The 22540-nt window shown below is 40.8% G+C and overlaps 1 protein-coding gene, 1 long non-coding RNA gene and 1 other non-coding gene across 3 annotated transcripts; 1 reads left to right on the top strand and 2 right to left on the bottom strand.

Moving 5' to 3' along the window:
* Window positions 1-2918: 2918 nt before the first annotated feature.
* trnal-uaa lies at window positions 2919-3001 on the bottom strand. Its single transcript has one exon. It is a non-coding gene; the product is annotated as a tRNA-Leu (tRNA).
* Window positions 3002-5092: 2091 nt separating this feature from the next.
* Window positions 5093-8165, bottom strand: LOC120732151 (homeodomain-interacting protein kinase 1-like). The gene has a single exon (XM_040029539.1). It carries the CDS (start codon window positions 7909-7911, stop codon window positions 5575-5577), a length of 2337 nt encoding a protein of 778 aa, XP_039885473.1. The 5' UTR covers window positions 7912-8165; the 3' UTR covers window positions 5093-5574.
* A 159-nt stretch (window positions 8166-8324) lies between these two features.
* On the top strand, window positions 8325-12815 carry LOC120732165. The gene is made up of 3 exons (XR_005695539.1): window positions 8325-8829; window positions 10775-10830; window positions 12649-12815. It is a non-coding gene; the product is annotated as an uncharacterized LOC120732165 (long non-coding RNA).
* The last annotated feature ends 9725 nt before the right edge of the window (window positions 12816-22540 follow it).

Raw genomic sequence — 22540 nt, forward strand, 5'->3', positions numbered from 1 at the left:
CAAAAGTCTGGCTGTACTTCACAGCAGGGGCGGAGCGTGGGGGTGGCTTACTGGGCTTAAGCCCGGGTTGTTTTGTCAGAAGCCCGGGGTATTTTGGAGTGCAATTTTTTCATAGTTAGATGCCTGGCTGACAACTGTATAAAACAAAAAGTACACACAATATTCGAAGCACATAGTGCACACTGTGGGAATTTACGACTGTGCGTGAATCCCCCCCTGATATTGGTATGATCCGAGCTCAGGCACTAAGCGACTGAGCGAGGGGGCGGGGCAGCTGCTGCCCGTCAGTGCGCTGTTGGAGAGACTGAGCCAGCCATACTAAGGAGAGCTTAAGTTTGACCAGGTACCAAAGCAAATCATTCATACTGTACAAATAATGTAAATATGACGGTGCATCACGAAAGATTGATATCAAACTGATCACTTGACCAATATTACGTTACTTGCTCTTCAAGTGAATCAACAAATGGCGAAATGAAAAGCCGAACAAATGCTATTTTTTTTTAGAGAGTCTTAGCTTACGTGTGTTTATTTCATATTTTCAGTTCTTACCCTCCCCGACTAAATCGGTTTCAGTTATGTACTGAAATATAAGAATGGATATTAGAGGCTTCTTTCAAAGAAAAACTCAGGTAAATGTTATTTTATATATTATGCTTTGTATGTTGTTCAGTATATTTGTATGCAAAACAAGAGGAATTTCAGTACACAGCAGGATATTCACATTTGTAACCAGATATTTACACTTTAGGGAGAAAACATAAAACATTTTTACTGCACAACATCAATTTAGAGTAAACTTTTGTTTTAGATAAATATTGAAATATCTTTTGAATTAGTTAAATGTCAGAATAAAGAGAGACAGAGCTTTCTGTTTTTTATCACTTTCATCAAATTTAGGAGCACATATACACTAAGTTTATTGTTAATTAATAAGAAAACTGCAGACGATTCCATTCTGAGCTGAAGAAGCTTCTGATAGGTTAGTAGAGTCCATGTGAGTAAACTGGTGGCACACCTGTGGATGCATATAAGGCAAAACACAGAGCCTGTTTCTGTGACATGGGAAAATCAAGAGATGTCAACCAAAACACCAGGAAAAGAACTGTGGAGCTCCATAAGTGTGGCTCAATTTTGAATACAATTTGGTGCCATTTGCAATTAAGAAATACAGACAGTTTCTCTCTTTACTCTTAAAGTTAACAAATGTGTTTTTTATATTTATCAATCTAAAAAAATAAACATTTAGTCTGATTTGATGTTACAATTAAAAAGTGTTTGTGTTTTTATCTGAAGAGTTTGTAAATATCTGTATATTTGATGATTGTCAGCACAAAGAGGGAGAGAGGAACAGAGAGGGAGATAGAGAATGAGGACAGAACAGAATTGGAACAAGAGCAGGTGAGACACATGTTAGTCAAATGGTTGTTTACCAAAAGTGTCACCGTATCATAGGTACTCATGTATCTCATACCTAGTGTTTCTTTTTAGGTTTGTTATTTTTCAAATTCTATATTTATTAAGTTATGAAGGCTTGTTTGCACAACAAGGCTAAATAATTATATAAACTTTTCTCAATCTAAATATTGTACTTTGGTAAAATTAAAAAATAAATGTAGTGCAGGTCTATGATGATTTTTAGTGCTACTATCATCTAGTTCTGATTCTGGTTCTGTCTTGGTTAAGTCCCAAGTAGTCCTGATTTTGAACTGTTGTAGTCCTGTTTTAATTCTGGATCAGTTCTGGGTCTGGTTGAATTGGGGTTTAGTCCTCGTGTCTTGATACAGCCCTGATTTTGTTCTGCCTTGCTGCTTAATTAAAAAACTAGCTTAAGGTGTCCTGCACATGTGATATATATTTTCCCTATATGAAGTCATTCTTTTTTGAACAAAACTCAAAACAGAGCCAATTAATCTTTCAGTCATTTCTACCCCCCCCCCCCCCCCACCCCCACCCCAAGGGAAAAAAAAATCCCACATGCATACTACCCTTTTGGGCTAAGCCCCGGGTGTTTCAAATGTCTGGCTCCGCCTCTGCTTCACAGCAAAATATGCAAACTCAGCAGCCTGCAACAAGTGCTTTAAGCTGATACTGTGATACTGTCAAAGGAGGTAACACCTCAAATCCGATGAAACACCTGGCGACGCATAGCGTTTTTTTTTTAAAAGCCCAGAAATGCGCCGTATGATAGCTTGCTGCGAGACCTCACACCGAGCGCATCTACTGTGCGTGGGTTGCCTGTTATCTGACCCGGAGTTAGCAATATCCCCCAAAAACCCCGAAGAGGAGAGTCCTGGCCCCTAGCCCTGCCAGTGTATCAGAAATGATGAGGATGATGATGCAGCAGCAGCCGTTCTTCTCTGCGTGAGTAGCTTAATGTTCGTGTGTAATTTACGTTGAGTAGGCTAACCATGTTATTACATTAATGCAGGTAAGGTGAACTAGCAAACATCATCATAGCTACATGCGGCTGTCTTCTTGTTTGATGGCAGATACTCCCTTCACCCTGGCCAAAAAGGCTAAAATGACCAAAGAAAAAGTGGGAAAACAGTTAAACATGAGAGGTTTTGGATAAAGTTTGTGTTTTTTCCATTGATTAAGCACTGCTTCCAGCCAAGAGTGATACCATATATGCCCCATAGCTGCAGAAAAGGCTAACATTGTTATCTTTTTACAAAAAAACAGCTGAACATGAGAGGTTTTTGGACCAATTTTGTGTTCTCCATTCTTTAAGCACCGGTTTGAGCACCGTTTAAGCACCGGCACTGTTTCAAAAGTACCGATTTGGCACCGGTATCAAATAAAACCTAAACGATACCCATCCCTAGTTGTGTGCATTATCGCTGACAGTGAAAACCCATCTCGTCACCCCGACCTTTGATACCTTGTAAGATGTCAGTTTAGTAGGTTGATTTCTCTACCAGGAGTGGGGTTTGAACCCACATGGACAAATGTCCATTGGATTTTAAGTCCAACACCTTCACCACTCGGCCATCCTGGTCCGACTGAGCTGAGTTGCGTAACAGACATATAGTCCAACATCATTACTCTTACTGGGCTTAAGCCCGGGTTGTTTTTTCAGAAGCCCAGGGTCTTTTGGACTGTAATTTTTTCATAGTTAGATGCCTGGCTGACAACTGTATAAAACAAAAAACACTCACAATATTCGAAGCACATAGTGTACACTGTGGGAATTTACGACTGTGAGTAAATCCCCCTTAATATTGGTATGATCCGAGCTCAGGCACTGAGCGAGGGGGGGGGGCAGCTGCTGCCTACGAGTGCGCTGTTGGAGAAACGCAGGGAGGCAGACAGAGAACTGAAGTTTGACCAGGTTCCAAAGCAAATCATTCGTACTGTACAAATATGACGGTGTATCACAAAAGATTGATATCAAACGGATCACTTGACCCATATTACGTTACTTGCTCTTCAAGTGAATCAACAAAAGGTGAAATGAAAAGCCGAACAACAACAATGCTGTTTCTTTAGAGAGTCTTAGCTTACATGTGTGTTTATTTCATATTTTCAGTTGTTTCCCTCCACGGCTAAATCAATCGGTTTCAGTTATGCACTGATATACAAGACTGGACATAAGGAGCTTCTTTCAAAGAAAAACTCTGGTAGATGTTATTTTATATATTATGCTTTGTATGTTGTTCAGTATATTTCTATGCAAAACAAAAGGAATTTCAATACACAGCAGTACATTCACAGTTGAAACCAGATATTTACATACACTTTATGGAAAACGCAAGAACATTTTTTTTTACTGTACAACATCAATTTAGAGTAAACTTGTTTTGTTTTGCATAAATAAATATTGAAATATCTTTTGAATTAGTTAAATGTCAGAATAAAGAGAGAGAGCTGTCTCTTTTTTATCACTTTCACCAAATTTAGGAGCACATATACACTAAGTTTATTGTTAATTAATAAGAAAACTGCAGACGATTCCATTCTGAGCTGAAGAAGCTTCTGATAGGTTGGTGGCACAGCTGTGGATGCATATAAGGCAAAACACAGAGCCTGTTTCTCTGACATGGGAAAATCAAGAGATATCAACCAAAACACCGGACATAATAATAATAACGTAATCGGACAAAAGACAAACGTAGAACAAGGAAAAAAGAGGCCAAGTGTCTCACCTATAAAACAAAATGACTGTTTTCTGAATAGTCTCACACAGATAAACATTTGCAGGGAATACCTTTTCCTTCAAAACAAACGTCACAGACTGTGTTTCTCTTTACTGATTGTATTTGAGTAGAAACTCAGATTAAAATGGCATGAGTGCTCATAAAATGATTTAACTGTAAAAGTAGGTGTAGTGGATCACTTTGCATAGATGTAGATAAAAGTGCAGTAAGCAAAGACTACAGTGGTCATTGAGCAGCTGTTCCTATAATGTGAATCTGGGATAAAGGCACAGATTATTTGTTTGCCTTTGTTTCCTGGTTCTTTCTTTCTTATCCAAATGGAAAAAGAGAGCATAAAAGTACTGTTTACAAGCAGCTTATCTATCTCATTGTGCCCACTATCATAAAATCTTGGTTGACTGAGCACTGAGCCATCTACCACTCTAAATTGAACCTGTGTGGGACAACAACAAAGTCCAGTATACTAAGTTTCAGTAATGTGCAGTTTTTTCTGTGGAAGATGTAAATCTAAATAGATGTCCTATTGTATGCATAATATAGCACTGAAATTTATAAAACAATTTCTAATAACAAATTTCAATTTATTTTAGATTTTCTCAAATCCACACACTGCTAAAAGCATACACACAGTCAAATATTTTTCATACGAGGTGCTGAAGGTTCTGCAATGTTCTGTCAGTGCGCCCCAGGGCAGCTGTGGCTACAATGTAGCTGCCATTACCAGTGTGTGAATGTGTGAATGACTGAATGTAGTGTAAAGCTCTTTGGGGTCCTTGGGGACTAAGTAAAGCGCTGTACAAATACAGGCCATTTACTGTGCGTGTCTTTATGCTCAAGTGTATGAATAAATTAGTCAGTTTTAAACAGTTGCAATTTAAACAGTAGAAGAGTGGCACTATATTTATATATTTATAAAGAATTTCAAACAACAATTAATTGATGCTCAAAGCAGGTTTATTTAATTAATATCCAGATTTCCAATTAGTTCCGAATTCATTCAGCAGCAAATCACATCACCAGTCACTTCAAGGCTGTATGTATTATTGTAAGGTAGACCCTACAATAATACATACAGAGAACCCAACAATCATATGACCCCCTATGAGCAAGCACTTTGGCGACAGTGGGAAGGAAAAACTCCCTTTTTACAGGAAGAAACCTCCGGCAGAACCAGGCTCAGGTCGGGGCGGCCATCTGCTGCGACCGGTTGGGGTGAGAGACTGAAGACGTTTGTTGTAGGTCTGATTGAAGGACTGATGTGATGGTAAGTTGTCTGCTGCTCCGCTTTGAATATTGAGAGATTAGTTGATGGATTTCAAGCCAAATTGTGCCCAAGTTTAAGACCATATTCATTGGTTGTTTTTGTTGATGTTATTGTTTTGGGCTTTTTTTTCCACAAGAATTTCTAGCTCCCCTAGAATTCTGGCCACCCAAACGATGATTGCTGCTGAGAGAGCACAAGGTTTTGTCCCCCTGTACTATTCATATCAGTGCAGGGGGTTCTCCTTGAGAGGCCTGGGTCGAAAAAGGGATGCTTCAGAACCTCCGAGGGTGTTATGCGCTGATTTGCATCCAAGGCCAACATTTCTTTGATTAGCCTTACAAATAATGTTTGGCCATTTTCCGGTCCTCGCCTAACCTTCAGCAGTTGTTCGAGGTCATCGAGACACTTAAGTTTTATATATCGAGTTTCTTTGGATCGATAATCTGTCTCGTATTGAAATTGTTCTTGGGTCTTAAGTGTCCAGCGCTGTTTGTTGTAGTTATCCTCGATGAAGTAGCAGTCAGTGTACAAGCCAGACTCTAGGAGATGATCTGGTAGCTGACCCTGGGTTTCAATTATGAATTTCAAAACATCATAATCGTCTTCCCCAGGATAGAGAGGCACCCCTGTAGCAAGCTCCACAGCTACCAGCCCCAGAGACCACATGTCGATTGCTTTGTCGTATGGAATGCCAAGCATAACCTCAGGTGCACAATAACCAGTTGTCCCCACACAGTCACCAGGAATCACTGCAGAAGCAGGACATGCGAGGCCAAAGTCTATGAGTTTGACTTTGACGGGAGACTCACTGCGGTTCACAACCATGATGTTTCCAGGTTTGAGGTCAGCATGCACTATTCCCACAGAACCCAGGTGGAACAGAGCATTTGCGAGCTGATGCAAAATTGGCCTGAGTTCTCTCATTGGGAGACCTCGGTTATTCCGGTCCCCAATGTACTCCCACAGGCTTTGGTCGAGGAGTTCGAAATTCAAGCAAATGCGCTCTCCATCGAGGAAATAGCCGTTCCATTCGACAATGTTGCACCTGTCTGGATCCAAGCGTCGTAGCTGCTCCAGGATGAAAATTTCCAGTTTTGCCTGGAGCAGAATTTCAGGGTCGCTCTTGTTGACTTTAATAGCAACCGTTTTGTTGTTTTTTGTATCGCGACATCTGGTTACTAAACCAAAGCCTCCTTCTCCAAGGAAGGCCTCTACCACGTGGTGATCTCCTAAAATGGTCCCTTCCGTTATTTGAAGATCATCTTCAGAGGCAGATGGGTTGGCTGAGGTGTTGATGTCTCTTTTTTGAGGAAATTCAACTGAGTTTTGGAAACTGCAGCTGAATTTTTGCGATCCATGACTTTTCCAGCTTGAAGGCTGCTGAGAGAGCACAAGGAGTTCTCCCCCTGTACTATTCATGTCAGTGCAGGGGGTTCTCCTTGAGAGGCCAGGGTGGAAAAAGGGATGCTTCAGAACCTCCGAGGGTGTTATGCGCTGATTTGCATCCAAGGCCAACATTTCTTTGATTAGCCTTACAAATAATGTTTGGCCATTTTCCGGTCCTCGCCTAACTTTCAGCAGTTGTTCGAGGTCATCGAGACACTTAAGTTTTATCGATCGAGTTTCCTTGGATCGATAATCTGTCTCGTATTGAAATTGTTCTGGGGTCTTAAATGTCCAGCGCTGTTTGTTGTGGTTATCCTCGATGAAATAGCTGTCAGTGTACAAGCCAGACTCTAGAAGATGATCTGGTAGCTGACCCTGGGTTTCAATTATGAATTTCAAAACGTCATAATCGTCTTCCCCAGGATAGAGAGGCACCCCTGTAGCAAGCTCCACAGCTACCAGCCCTAGAGACCACATGTCAATTGCTTCATCATATGGAGTGCCAAGCATAATCTCAGGTGCACAATAACCAATTGTCCCCACACAGTCACCAGGAATCACTGCAGAGGTGTTACATGCGATGCCAAAGTCTATAAGTTTGACTCTGACTTGAGACTCACTGCGGTTCACAACCATGATGTTGACAGGTTTGAGGTCAGCATGCACTATTCCCACAGAACCCAGGTGGAATAGAGCATTTGCGAGCTGATGCAAAATTGGCCTGATTTCTCTCATTGGGAGACCTCGGTTATTCCGGTCCCCTATGTAGTCTGACAGGCTTTGGTCGAGGAGTTCGAAATTCAAGCAAATGCGCTCTCCATCGAGGAAATAGCCGTTCCATTCGACAATGTTGCACCTGTCTGGATCCAAGCGTCGTAGCTGCTCCAGGATGAAAATTTCCAGTTTTGCCTGGAGCAGAATTTCAGGGTCGCTCTTGTTGACTTTAATAGCAACAGTTTGGTTCTTTTTTGTATCGCGACATTTCGTTACAACACCAAAGCTTCCTTCTCCAAGGAAAGCCTCCACCATGTGGTGATCTCCCAAAATGGTCCCTTTAGATATTCCAAGCTCATCTGAGCCGAAGGCTGGGTTGGCTGACATGGTGTAATGTGTCTGTTTGCGCTGTGAATTGGTGAGAAACAAAACTGAACTTGTTTTGGTTTCTCTCGTAAATTGCTCTCAAATCTTCTCGACAGGGTTTTAGTTGCTGCAGGTCAACGTCCGTTAAGCATAAAGTAACAGGTGAGCGCTCCTATTTATAGGTTTTGGATCAAAGCAAAGTTATGACGTCAGAAAGGATCAAAGCAAAGTTATCACGTCACAAGCGATCGAAGCGATTCTAATATGTGCGCATGCGCACATATGAGAAGCGATCGAAGGGATTCTAATATGTGCGCATGCGCACATATTAGAAGCGATCGAAGGGATTCTAATATGTGCGCATGCGCACACACGTGCTTGTTTGTGTAATATTTTTCACACTAAACTTGACCCTAATCAATTTAATATCAGTCAATCAAAGAAAATGTTAGTTTTGGAAAATTTTAAAATGACATAACTGACAGTTAAAACATTTTTTGTTCATGTATTTGTATTTGTATTGTCTTCGGGGTTTTTTTTGCATACCATGTTAAGCTTTTCTGTATATAGTCATGTCGTAGATTTCGGAGCAAACAAGAAATTGAATTGGATTTTAATATTGCAGTGCTTGGATTTCGGATTTGGTGCTTAAAACTTCTTGAAACTGTAACCGTATTTCATTCACCACAAATAACTATCTGATTGAATAGTTTTCTTATCAGATAGAGAAATAAAACGAGTCGCAAAGTCTAAAAGCAACATTTGTCTGCCTGGGCTGTACCTCTGCACGTTAGTCTGTTTCAATGTGTGACCCCCCACCCCCTCCCTGATCAGTCGGGGGTGAGTGCGCTAATGTGCCTGGAGGCCGTTTTAATGAGTGTTTGCTGGAAAACGAAAAATACAAGAAGGATTTGTACGTTTTCACAACGGGGGAGTTGCGTAAGTACTAGTAAATAATTTTCTCGAGTGTGTACGTTACACATGTTATTTGTTTAAAATTGGTATTATTATTTTGCTAGCTAGCAAACTCGCGGGATAAAGGATTGAAGTGCACTCAGTGCGATACAATACGGTGGCGCTATTCTAACAGTTAGTTATTGCAGGGTAACTTGTAGAATATGCTGTGAATTGAACCAAGATTACACAGCAGTAGCAGTAATACGAGTTACTTCCCTCAAGTGAAAGCGTTAAACGTTAGCCCGATGCTTAACTAGCCAACGTCAGGCTTTCTGATTGAAGGCTAAAAGCGACGTTGTCACCAAGTAAACAGAATATTGATGATATTTTTGTGTATCGCTGCAGCCTTTTCAAGTATTAACCTGGTGTCTTTGGGAACAGCTTAGGGGGAAATGACGGTAATATGACTGAACCATATGGGAAGAAAGAATAGGCACTTTTTTGTGCTAGCGAAGTTTCCTCGCTTTCATTCAAAATCTGTTTATCATTAAACAATTGAAACATAATGGCTTCAAGCTGACATTGAGGCCTGTGGGGCACTATCAGCCACTGAGACAGTAGACAAGTGACTATTTCACACTTTAAGGCTGCCTGTTTATTTAAGGGAGATGAACAGTACATTATAACTGTACATAATAATATCAATGATGATAGATTAAATAAATGGGTTTTTGAAAGACGCTTGTGCATTTTTAAAGTCTAAAGTGTTGAATTGATCTGAGTATGTCATCTGTTCAAAGCCTCTCCCAGTCAGTGCTGTTCTCTATGCCTGTCTTACTCTACATGATGTTATTAGCACAAACACTTTAAAGGTGATAATTAGGTCTACAACAATAACACAGACTGCAATGTAGTTAAGCGTCTTACAGTTAGTTTTGAATGAATGAACTTAATAAACAACACAAGCAAAGATCTGTCTCCTCCTGTTTTTTGTGTCACATAAGAAAGAAGCATCAATATCTGATGAGAAGACTTATTAATTTGGCCTTTCACGTACTCTTACTCAGGTGATGCGAAGTGAAATATGCATCCTTTTTATGGTAATGTGCTGGAAAATGTTGAAAATGGACATTAAACGTGCTCACAAAGTGCTTGAATTTGACCCTGAAAGGTGTATGAAGCCAGAAAAAGTCACACTTGGAGTAAAAACCTCTCATAGCAAGTTAATCATATTCAATTGATTTGATGCTTTCAGCACAAAATTTAGCCACACAGTCAGGACAGCGTCTGCTTTACCTTCATCGGTAAACGTGTTTATGCAGTACATAGTAACAGTGTGGCTGAGTCCTCTGGTTCAAATCAGTTCCAGTACATTTGGAGATGTAAGTCTTAACCTTTCACATGCATCGGGAAGGAAAAAACATTTAATCTTCACAGTACTGCCGAAGTGCAGCGATACATTGTGAAGTGCACATTTGCATTTCTCATACAGTACCGAGCAAAAGTCTTGAACCACCCCCTTATTTTTTCGTGTTTTGCCAGGTCAGTCTGTGTTAACGGTGTTATTAACTGCATTCTTCAACTAAAGAAGTGAGAACAAATGATGTGGGCTTTTGTTTTTTTGCAGTAGGCTGCAAGTAAATGTGTACAGATACAATTTAAAATTGGTTCTTTGTTAAGTTTTGTGGTCCTTTCCGTGACTTAGGTGTCTGTTTATGTTTGAATGTTTCAGAGATTAGTGTGAAGGGTCTTAACAGACAAAAAGTGGTCAAATACAAGCCCTGGATTAAAAATCAGAAACACTTTAAAAAGCCTGGAGAGCTATTCCTTAATACCACTTTAAAGATTACAGGGAAGTCCGGATCCCTGGAAGCAAATGAGGGATGGCTCAAGACTTTTGCACAGTGCTGTACATGTCATGTTCCCTGTTTTATAGCTCAGCTCAAACTGACACGTTCTCACTAACTGCTTCTCATTTTCTCCACAGTAAACTTTGACCACTTCCAGATACTGCGGGCCATCGGGAAAGGAAGCTTTGGAAAGGTAATGCAGCCTCCATTTTTCACGCGACTTGTATATTGTTTGCCCTTAATTACCCACCACAGTCGTCATCTCTAAAGAATCAGTGCAAGCGAAGCGAAATGTGCTGGGATTACACTTTAGTTCTCGTGTGCTGCTGTTATTTAATAACAGTTATAAATGCAGCTTCTGTAATTATTTCTATAAAGTCAGTTAGAGGAGAGCCGATTTCTATTTCATCTCACTCAATCTAGGTGGGAATTTTGACCCCACGTCTCAATTTAATTACACAGCACATTGAATGTCTGGATGAGACTTCAGTAATGAATTCAGGACTGTGTGTGTGTGTGAGATACACAATTGGAGCTGCAGAGATTGGAATAGTTTACCTTCATTTTAAATATCACTGCCCTGTGCACATTGTCGGCTTTAAAATTCAAACTTAAAGAGTTTGTAAGTAAACTGGCTGAGATGAGACAGACGATGCACCGGGTCCTCGTCTGAGTGCTGGCTTTCAGTTGTGCTGTTTCTCTTGCCCAGCCATGCACACACAGACACTGTGCTACACTTACACAGTGAGACAGATGCTCACAGAGACGTCCAGATACATTTTGTCCTTGCTGGAGGTCACCTTGTGTGTGTTTTTTGGCCCACTGTGGCCTCACACCGAGCTCCTGCTGTTTTTTGAACACTTTAACAGCTAACAACTTTTAGCTTCCTGTTGAACACACTTAAGTGGGGGAGGTGTTATTATTAGTGGTAAATGATTTGTGTATTTGTTGGATGCACCTCAGAGCAACAGGAAACATGACACGACACGCTCCAGTAACCTGCAGTCTTTACAGTGAGGACACACAAACATTAACCCTCTGCTCCTTACAGAAACTCTCTAAATCCTGTAAGTTTCTTGACTGCCACTTGGAAAGTTGAAACTTCAGCTCCCTCCACAGATTTTCTACAGTACTGATGTCTGGAGACTGACTAGACCACTCCGTGATCTTATACCTATGTTAGCCTAGCTTTCTATCACTGATGCTCTGTATGTATGCTGCTGCCTCTCGTCTCGTGTTACTTAAAAAATTAACCCCACAGCTTCAATAACTGTATCTAAAAATCTCTCAGTGAAAGTTACGGTTGTAGGTTTGGAAACATTTTGGGGTAGCCAGTGTTAAATAGAGACAGGGCCACATTCTTTATCTAGTCATTGTAATGAAAGAAGCACATTAAAAACTATATGAGAGTTTGCTTTTAACAAGCATGTAATGACTCTACTTAGTTTAGGTAGTCTTAGGGAGTCAAACTGAAGGTAGCATTTTGTGGATGTTTTCCCTGCTGCCCGATCCCATCAGTCTCTTAAAGCATCATTTTTTATGCGCCCTGGTGTGACAGAGGTTTCATGGCGCTACAGGTTACCTGAGCACATCAGGTATATTACAGTTGAAAACGAGTGCCCGGCCTTCCAGTGGGTGGTCGACCCCTCGTGCACAGCTCAGGAGTCTAAACGACCCAGCAGTTATAGACATGTGTGTTTTTGGTGTGCTGTCCCTCCTTCTCCCTGCTTGCAGGTATATCTGTGTGTGTGTGTGGATGCCGGAGTTTCTGAGAGCACCTGTTTACAGGCACCTTCAGGCCTGGTGGGTGTGGCCCTGCCAGGTGGTTGGCCACACCTGAAGACCATCACACAGCTGATCAAGCCTTGTCGGAGGAACTACTTAAGAATGCGGCGGCGCTCTCTCTGACGCTGGATCATTGCGTGACTTCACGTTAGTCTCTCGGCCAGTCAGTACGGATAGTCTGCCGCATTGTATGTGTCTTACGGCTGCCTGTTTGTTATCTCCCCAGGAGAAGCGTGGAGACGAGAGGGCAGCGAGCACGGGGTGCTCAGACACTGAGGAGCGGAGACAAGGAACACTAGCACTGGGAAGAGGACATTTCACGGGAGTCGGGAACGCACTGCGGATTTATTGTTATTTTCCATTCACTGTAAATAAACGCACTGCTTGCATTCAGAGCTCCGTGCCTGGCTCCTCCTTCCTCACATCCCCACGGTTGACGCTGGCCAACCGTGACAAATACCTTTTCTTAGATTCATTATTAGTTCAACATTGACAAAGAGTAGTTGACTAATATCAGGAGCCAAAAAGAAAAGAAAAAACAAACTAAATAAATATTTCAGACGCTAAAAATAAATTATTACGGTTGTTTAAATTTGCTGTCCGCAAGTTAGGTCTAATACATGTAGTCAATCTAATGAATCAATATTACATGTAAAAAGTACAGAACTGAAAATGAAACTAAAATATAACGGTAAATGAACTGGTTCTTGTATAAAACGTTTCTACTCTCTACAACTTGCCTCATTCATGCACTCACTTTTTTCTATGCTTTTTCTCTGTAAGTGCTTTCTATCTAACATTAATACGCATTCATCCTCCCGATGGATGCATCGGAGAGCAACTTGGGGTTAGCGTCTTGCCCAAGGATATTTGGCATGCAGGCTGGAGCAGGCGGGGATTGAACCAGCAACTTTCTGATTAGTAGGTTTCCTGCTCTACCTGAGCTACAGACACCCCAATTTGTGGTGCTCTGGAAACAACACGTTCTCATCCCAACAGGTAACGATGCTATGTGACAAATCATCGGTATGTGTAAATGTGTTTATTGTTCTAATCATGAGTCGCTTTGTAAAACAAGACCTGAAGGGTTCAAGTTATGGTTAGAGTTAATGTTAGGGATAGGGCTGGAATGGACGGCTGGAGCCTCTCCTCCAAGTGTGTGTTACTGCCGCGAACAGCATTCTGTTGTATTCTGTTGTATGCTTTTCTCTGTAAGCGCTTCGAGCCTGTACTTTTTTGCTTTAGCTGAGTAATGAAGTTGAATCAGTACTTTAACTTTCACTGGAACAATAGTATTTTTACTTCTACTTAAGAATGTCTGATCTTTTGCCAACTCTGGCTGTCTCTCAGTCTTGGAATACCCACTTGTTGTCCAGCGGTGTCCTGGGAATATGGGAACTAGACAGACTGGGGAAACAATGGGAGGAGACACAAAGATGGAATCACTTTTACCATCTTTGATGTATTTGCTGGTCGTCTTATTTCTTCTATTTTGCAAGCACAGTGTTGCAATCATTGTCTTTGTGGTACAATGACACAGGTAGAATGCAGGTGTTTTCATGTAACACGATGCCAGAAAGATGAGTAATGTGTTTTGAAGAGAAGATAAAACATCATGTTTGAACAAAGATAAGCAGCAGACACGTCTGTGTGTGAGTTATTCAGGTTCAGTAAGAAGGTAATATGTCTGCAGAATTTGTAACTCTTATGAAGATATTGCTTGTACAATAAACAAAATCCCTTTAACTTCTTCTGGAGAGTGTCTTTATATATTTAGTCATTTTGGGGCGATCCTTTATTTAGTAGTAACTCTAGTCGGGGATATATATCAGAGTTTACTTTCAGATATGAGCATTGTGTTTCCTGTGGATGAATGAATGAATGATTTATTTATGTAATTTTTGAAAGACTGGCTCATGTAAAATATCTGAAAGTATGACAAAGCTCTCCTGTTACACTTTATGGACACCTGAGCTTCACCATGAGGGCCTGTCTTTATTCACTGAAATCCACTTTTATAATGAATTCACAGTAATCGCTGACACCTTCAGAGCATTACATTCATTAAAGACGTCTTCTACACCTACTCTTCCAGACGACCGACACATACTTCAACCACTGCAGGTTAACCAGCCACTCATCAGTAAAGCAAAAACTAAATGTAAACAAAGTGTGGCGTGGATGTGATGGACCAGATGGTTCGGGAGTACACTGTCCGCAAAGGAACACGGCGCTGGCCAGTCGCCGTGTTTTATAACATGATTGACATGGCAGCACTGAATGCACATGTGCTGTATCAAGCATGCACCGGGACGAAGGAAAGACGGGTGGACTTCCTGGTGGCGCTTGCAACAGAGTTGGCTCGCTCTCATGTAGCTGGGAAGAAGGCAAGAAAAGAACAGTTGCTTCGGGCACAAACCTCCACACCGAGCCCTGGAAAAAGAGCCACGTGTCAGGTCAAACACAACTGCAAGAACAATCAGGCCACTGTGCGATGTGTTCACTGCTACAGATACACATGTGGTAAATGCAGACTACAGGTACCATGGCAGTGCCAGGATTGTGAGTGATTGCTGAAAATGTTGAATTGTTTGTACTCACTCACTTTTTATCATTATTTATAAATATGTGTACAAATGGTTGGTTTTTTGTACTGTTTTTATCAATAAATCTCAGCAACAAAGGACCTACACCCATGTGTGTTGATTTCTCCCTAAGATGGCAAACTGAAACACTCCAAGTTGGTGACTTTTGGAGATTTATTTCCCTGGATGATTGAGAATGCATCAAGATGAAACACAAAAGGGAAGTTCACAGCTTTTAGCAGCTCCCTCCCCCACGCCCTCAATCACACACCCCCACTCCCCTCCCTCCAGAATTCCCAGGTAACAGCCTAATATACATATGAATGACTAGCCAATTTAGCTTCCACTTCCACCATTTGACTGCTCCCCGGGTTTTATAGGTAGGAATCACAAAATGATGCTCCGCGGGGGTTTAAGTGTTATTAATAGGCTATAAGTAACATGAAGCGCCTTGAGGCGACTTATGTTGTGATTTGGCGCTATATAAATAAAATTGAATTGAATTGAATTGAATTAACACACTCACTTCCTGAGCCCTGGGCAATAAGAGACGTTTTGTGTTTTATAATTTATTGATATGTTTGATCCTTTCTGACCTGCGTTAATGAAGTCATTAGAGCACCATGTCCGCTACAATAGTTCTGTAGTTTGATGCTTGAGTCGTTGCAGACTTGTTGAAACTCCCTCACCCGTCAAAGCAGCGTCTGTGTTATTCGCGTCCAGCAGATGGCAGTGTTTCACTGTCTGACGGCTGTCTGAAGCTTCAGCTGGATTATTCGTTTGCTATGTTTGCCATGTTACAGTGGGGAGGAAAAACTCCTTTTAACAGGAATATCTAGACATGAGTGATTACTGCAGTGGGGCACTATCTGTGCTATCTATAAGAAATGTTAGCAACAATAAAACTCTGAGGATCAGGGCTCCATTTCACTCCAGTGTTCAGTGGCATTTTAAAAGAGTGAATACCGACGCTGAATGTCTTTGTAAAGCAAAAGCACTTTGTTAGCCTTTACAGAGCAAAGCTATGGATCAATGTGCAGTGAAGAAAAATCCAGGTGGCCAGTCTGTCCTTTCCTAACCAATCACAGAGCTCCTTACATTGTTGCGCTGGAGAATAACTAAATATAATATAAATATAATATAAAGATGATATTGAAAATAATATTTTGTAGAGTCACTACTTAGTGGGCAGAGGACAGTTATCACTTTGCTGGATGCTTTAAAGTGGCATGTTCTGTATTTGCTGTATGCAGATTAACAGGATATTAACAGATTAACAGCTTTCATTAGACTTCATATGATAATCAACAGTGAAGTGTTTCTCTTTCAGTGTTTATTCTTGCTCATTGAATGATCTCTGTTCAGATAATATGCTGCACTCATCTCATGTTTCTTTAAATACGGCATCACTTGTCCAGCTGTCAAACTCTGAAAGAGTTACAGTTTCACCACTGAGCACTTTGAATGGTTATTCTTTTATTTAAAAGCACTTATTCTAGCTGCATCATCAATACGACAAAAACTGTGACTTCAACAAAAATGTATCTACAAATATTTAGGGGGAAATGTTCCTACACCCCTCATGTAAACGTTACACCTCCAAAAGGGAGAAATAATCAGAATAAGGCGTAATCATTGTCTTGATATTAATGACCATGAAAATGAAACTAGGCCTACCTTTAGTTCAGCACACTCAGTGTTGCATAAAGACATGCGAACATGCCATCATCCATTCTGGAGCCTACTTTTAAAAAGAGCGAGCTGTTTATTCTGGCTGAGTAGCAAACAGAACCAACCATGAAAACCTAAACTGGGAAAACACTCGGAAACCTTGAACACTGGGAATATGGAGACACAGGGGGTAGGTGAACAGACACTCTGACAAAGGACAGAGGAAAACAGAGACAGTATATACACTGAGGGGTGATCAGGGAGTGGACAAACATGGGAACACAGACTAGGATTATCAAAATAAGACAAGAAGTAGCACGAACACAGAGACTGAGATAAGGACACGTTAGCTTGACACTAGGATGGAAATAAACAAACATAGGAACACACGACGGACTGGGGAGACAAGGACAACACACAAAGAGAGGGACACTGGAAACAGGTAAAGGAGACAAAACCCAGAGACAGCACTAAGACACAACGAGAGGGAGACACAAGACGGGCTGGGGACACTAAGGGGACGCCGAGGACAGAACACAGAGACGAACTCTATGACAGACGTTACGTGACAACAAGACTGACATCCACAGGAGACACAGAAAAAACAATAAGCAGAAAATTCACGAATGCAGGAAAAGTAAACTAGGAAACTTCAGTCAGTATAAGAACACAACAATAATGATGAAGCAACATTCAAAAGTCCACCAACACAAAACTCTGGGACAAAGACCCAGAACCATGACACACAGACACTGACAGTGTTCTTGTTAATGCTCTGCCTCCTCTGGATCTTTAGTTAGCTAAAGTGGACTGCAGTCCTTCATTTATTGATATCATTAAAAGTTTACCCGTATTAGACTCTTTAGTCCACCTGAATCAAACATAACAACATGTTACAAGCTGTTTTGCTGCTTCCAGTGTCTCAGATCTCATGCAAGCAAGTGGCTGGCTCAGTGAATGTTAATTTAGCACATGTTATATCTCTGTTCAGATATTATGTTGTACTCATTTTTTTTCCTTTATTCAAATAAGAGCAGTTATTGTTCATTTAATCAAACGCTGCTCAAGCATCCATATAACGAAAACTTTGATTCTCTTCATCTGGATGTAACGTTTTCAGAATCAACATTTTGGGATCTGCAAAGCAGTTTCAGCTCAGAGCACCGTTCATGTTCACTTTTGCACCACTTATTGAAGCTGCATCATCATTTCCATCGAAGCTGTGTGTTGACACAGCTTCTTCTGTCATTGCATCCTCTTGTTTTTTCTTGCTCTTTGTCTTTGAGCCAGAGAGATGGAGGTCCATGGCGTCATGTAAAACTACTTTGAAATTCTGACCATTTGATAATAAATTGTGAAAATGTATAATTTGAACATATTTGTTTTCACTCAGCACTACAGGCTGTATGTTCTTGCTTTTGAGTCCCGCACTCCCTCCTTTTTCCAATTCGTTTACTTCTCATTAGCACTCGGCGATTTGCACAGCTCAGGAGTCGCTGGCTGTCCCCTCTGTGACCTTCCCCAAACTGCAGCTTAAATTCATGCTCAAGCCATCTGCCATTATCTACTAAAAATGCTATCAAACCTAAAAAGAGGATGTGGTCTCAGCTGGTGAAATTGCATTATAAACCGCTTTGAGGCAACTGTAGATAATTCATTTATCATTATTCAACATTGACAAATAGTAGTTGACTAATATCAGGAGCCAAAAGGAAACAAAAAAAACCAACAACCCCAAACTAAACTAATATTTCAGATGCCGGAAAGAAATGATTACAGTTGTTCAAATTTGCTGTCACCGAGTTAGGTGTGATACATGTACATCAATATTACATGTAAAAAGTAGAAAACTGAAAATAAATCTGAAATATAAAAATGAACTGATTCTTATATAAAACCTTTCTACTCTCTACAACTTGCCTCATTCACCCAATCACTTCTTTTTTCTCTGTAAGTGCTTTCTATCTAACATTAATACGCATTCATCCTCCCGATGGATGCATCGGAGAGCAACTTGGGGTTAGTATCTTGCCCAAGGATATTTGGCATGCAGGCTGGAGCAGAGGGGGATTGAACCAGCAACTTTCTGATTAGTAGGTTTCCTGCTCTACCTGAGCTACAGACACCCCAATTTGTGGTGCTTTGGAAACAACACGTTCTCATCCCAACAGGTAACGATGCTATGTGACAAATCATCAGTATGCGTTTGGAGGCATGAGAGCCGTTTGGAATGAATCTATACATGTAAATGTGTTTTTTGTTCTGATCATGAATCGCTTTGTAAAACAAGACCTGATAGGGTTAAGGTTAAAGTTATGGTTAGAGTTAATGTTAGGAGCCTCTGCTCCAAGTGTGTCTTACTGCTGCGAGCAGCATTCGGTTGTTTTCAAATGGGAATCTGGAGCATCTCATAAGGATGCAGAAAGATACCTTTCACGTTACTATGAGATGCCTCAGGCCATGACAAACTGTTGGTATGTTACGTGTTGGGAATAAGAACTGAGGGCAGCAGTATTTGTGCCTTTATTGGCTACAGAGATTCATTAGAGGTAAGGGTAAGGAAATGTGGCTTCCAGTAATTGTCCTGAACATACACCTGAGAAAACTTCAAAATCAGAAAAAAAAGCATCAAAGTAATCTTAAAACGTGTAACGTGCTTGTTACTCTGCTACAACTGGGATCATGTACCGCATAAAAAGAGTAGATAGTCTATGTGATGTGGATGCTAGAGCGAAAGCCATGGTTGATATTTGACCTTGTGGTATTTTATAGTTGGCTTCCTGGAGCCAAATAGAGAAACAAATGAAGGCCCCAATTGCAGGAAGATGCTAGCATAAAACAAGCAATATAAAGACAACATATTCTGATCAAATAGCGCTGCAGTCATTGTCTTCATACTGGTAGTGATGATGCATTTCTGATAAATGCCTGTAAAAGAAAGACTAACCATATATGGTGCTCAGTGGTGAAACTGCTTTGTAAGTTCCTTACAAACCAGTTTATACTGATTAAAAAACCAGAAATGAGAATGCTATATCTGAGCAGAGATACGTAAGCAACAGACAGCTGTGAAAGTAAGATATTCAAATTCACTGAGCCAAAGACGCAGCTACAGAACTCATGACTCAAGAGTTTGCAAAATATATCCTTTCAAGAAACAAAGTTAAAAATGAGTTTATTGTTCATTATGATAGTGAGCGATATTCCACAGGGCATTGACAGATCCAAACCACTTCACACTTCACACACTGTGGAATTAATCCTGAACAGCTCACCACAACATTGTTTTCTCCACGGGATCTGCACACAGGAAAATAAATGATGATGGGACATACTGAACATTTGTGGAGAAATCCAGTACGTTTTTTATGAAGCACGTATCAAGGCTTGCTTATTTAAGAGTGAGTAATGTCTCTGATAAGAAAATTATTAGAGTCTTGCTGTTTCAGAAAGTGGTTTGAGTGCTGGTGTGATTAATGACCATATACAGTGGTCCCTCGTTTATCGCAGGAGTCACTGATAGGTGAAATCCATGAAGTAGCCAACTTTACTTTTTACAATTATTATAGATGTTTTAAGGCTGTAAAACCCCTCACTACACACTTTATACACTTTTCCCAGGCAGGCATGAACATTTTCACACTTTTCTCTCTTGTTTGAACACTCTCAAAGTCTTGTAGAAAAATAAGTCCAGTGTTATAGAAGGAAACCAAAGGCACCCGCCGGTGACGATGTTTTGTCGACATTGTTGTGTTTGTTGGGGAGAAAACTTACAAACATACAGTACAGCACGTCAGAGTCACACTGCTAGCGATCGAAGCTTTATGTAAATTTGACCAGCTGAACGCATTCTGTACTGTACAGGAGACACAACACGAGATTGATTGACAATGGTCTAATTGCCTACAGCCAGTCAGGACGCAGAATACAATGCACTTAAAAAAATAAATAAAAAATGCAACAAAAAAGAAAAAATCTGCAAAACAGTGAGGGACCACTGTATCTGCTATTGGATCCCTGCAAAATTCTTCTGCTCATGTTGGAGATTCACCTTTTTCACCTCTTTTTTTGTGTGTGCCGAGCAACTGGGGTACAACAACACCTAATCTATATAATCTAAGCAGAGGTGCATCTATCCAAATCTTTACAGGCTTTCTGTGGGATACCCTTAAACCCCTGCCTTCTTAGTACCACGTGAAAGGGTTTTTCTCCAGAGATGGAGAGGTTATTACTAGAGATGGACCGATCTGATATTGCGTATCGGTATCGGTCCAATACTGACGTAAATTACTGGATCGGATATCGGAGAGAAATAAAAAATGTAATCCGATCCATTAAATATCAAAAAAGCACCTCACAGAACTTGCGACATGGCGTAACTCAGACCATAACCGTAGCACGTGGCAGCAGTACGTGTCACGTGATAGAGCGGCTGTGTGCATTTGTAGCCTCGCTACCAAACCAGCATTTCATCTCCGAGGAAGTCATCCCAGAGAGAAGTAAAGCACGTGTGTAAGTTCATCTAGGGTTGCCAACTCCCTGAAAAATAAATAAGGGACACCTCGTGGCCAGGGCCGGGCAACCCAGTTATCTTCACCCTTCCCAGTGTGGTAGCTCTTTTTTTTGTGTGTGAAATTATTTTTTAACCATTTGACTTGAATTTGATTTAAGCAGATGCATATTCTTTGTGATATGACCATATGGGAAACAAATGATCATTTAGCCATTTATTTTTAGCTCAAAATGACAACATTAACTCAGTAAAACAGGTCTCTTTCTTAAACAGAAGCCTGTCATGCTTAGCTTTTGAGAATATAAGTAAATCTTTCTTTAAAAGAACTCTGTCCTGCTTAACTTAAAATCATATAAATTAATAGAAAACAATAGAATGAAAAACATTCTTGTAACAGTGCACATATAGTGCATTTAGTACAATTGGCTTCAGTTGAGGTATTATTTCAGCTTTTCTAATGCTAATCAGCTGCTCCTGTTTGTAAACCCGCTTGTTCCCATGATTACGCATCTTAACTCATCATCATTATTCATCTATGTATTACTTTTATGTATTAGTGATCTATTTGTTGTAATCATCTATCCTTGCAGTTGTTTATTACACAAAATAAATTATATTATCACACTTCTGGCCACATAGCGCTGATATTCACTGCACATGCCCATATTAACCTTAACCAGAGGGTTTAAAAAAAACAAACCAGTGTTTACATACCTTATCTGCTTCTGCCGTGGCCTGGTGGACAAAAAATTGGTTAAGGGTTCCCCGAGCTGTCACGCCCCTCATGTTCTTCATGTGCCCACCACTAGAAGCATGCCTATGGAAAAAGTGCGCCGGCACACAGTGCAGTGCGCTTTATAGGTGTTATCGTGCACTTTTCCAGCCAGGTGTTTTCCTTTTCCCATTCCTCCCTGTACTTTTGCAGCCTTTTTTTTTCTTTCTCTGAGGGGAACAAACATTGCTGCTCTAATGCTAGGCTCACACTGTGCCATTTTTGGCCCATTTTGAGCCGAATTTTGAGTCGTGCGACCGAATTGGTGATCGGCCCGATTTTGGCCTTCATCGTGTATCGTGTAGTATACGTGGGGTAACGAGAAGCGGCTGTGTCACCACAGCTGCTCACACTGCTCACGCGCAAACACGTAAACGTCGATGAAAAAGATGGAGCACGGCTGTGCAGCGTGTGATCTGGACACAAGCGATGGAGGCACAACTTGTAGAACTTTGGAAAGCTCATTCGAGCCTTTTCGATGTGGCATCACAAAATGATCACGACCACAACAACCGTGAAAATAGTTGGATTTACATTGCTGCTCAATCACAGCTGCCTGATCAATGTTTTTCATTAG

This window comes from Simochromis diagramma, unplaced genomic scaffold (assembly GCF_900408965.1).
Source record: "Simochromis diagramma unplaced genomic scaffold, fSimDia1.1 OVJJ01000339.1, whole genome shotgun sequence".
Taxonomy (NCBI): domain Eukaryota; kingdom Metazoa; phylum Chordata; class Actinopteri; order Cichliformes; family Cichlidae; genus Simochromis; species Simochromis diagramma.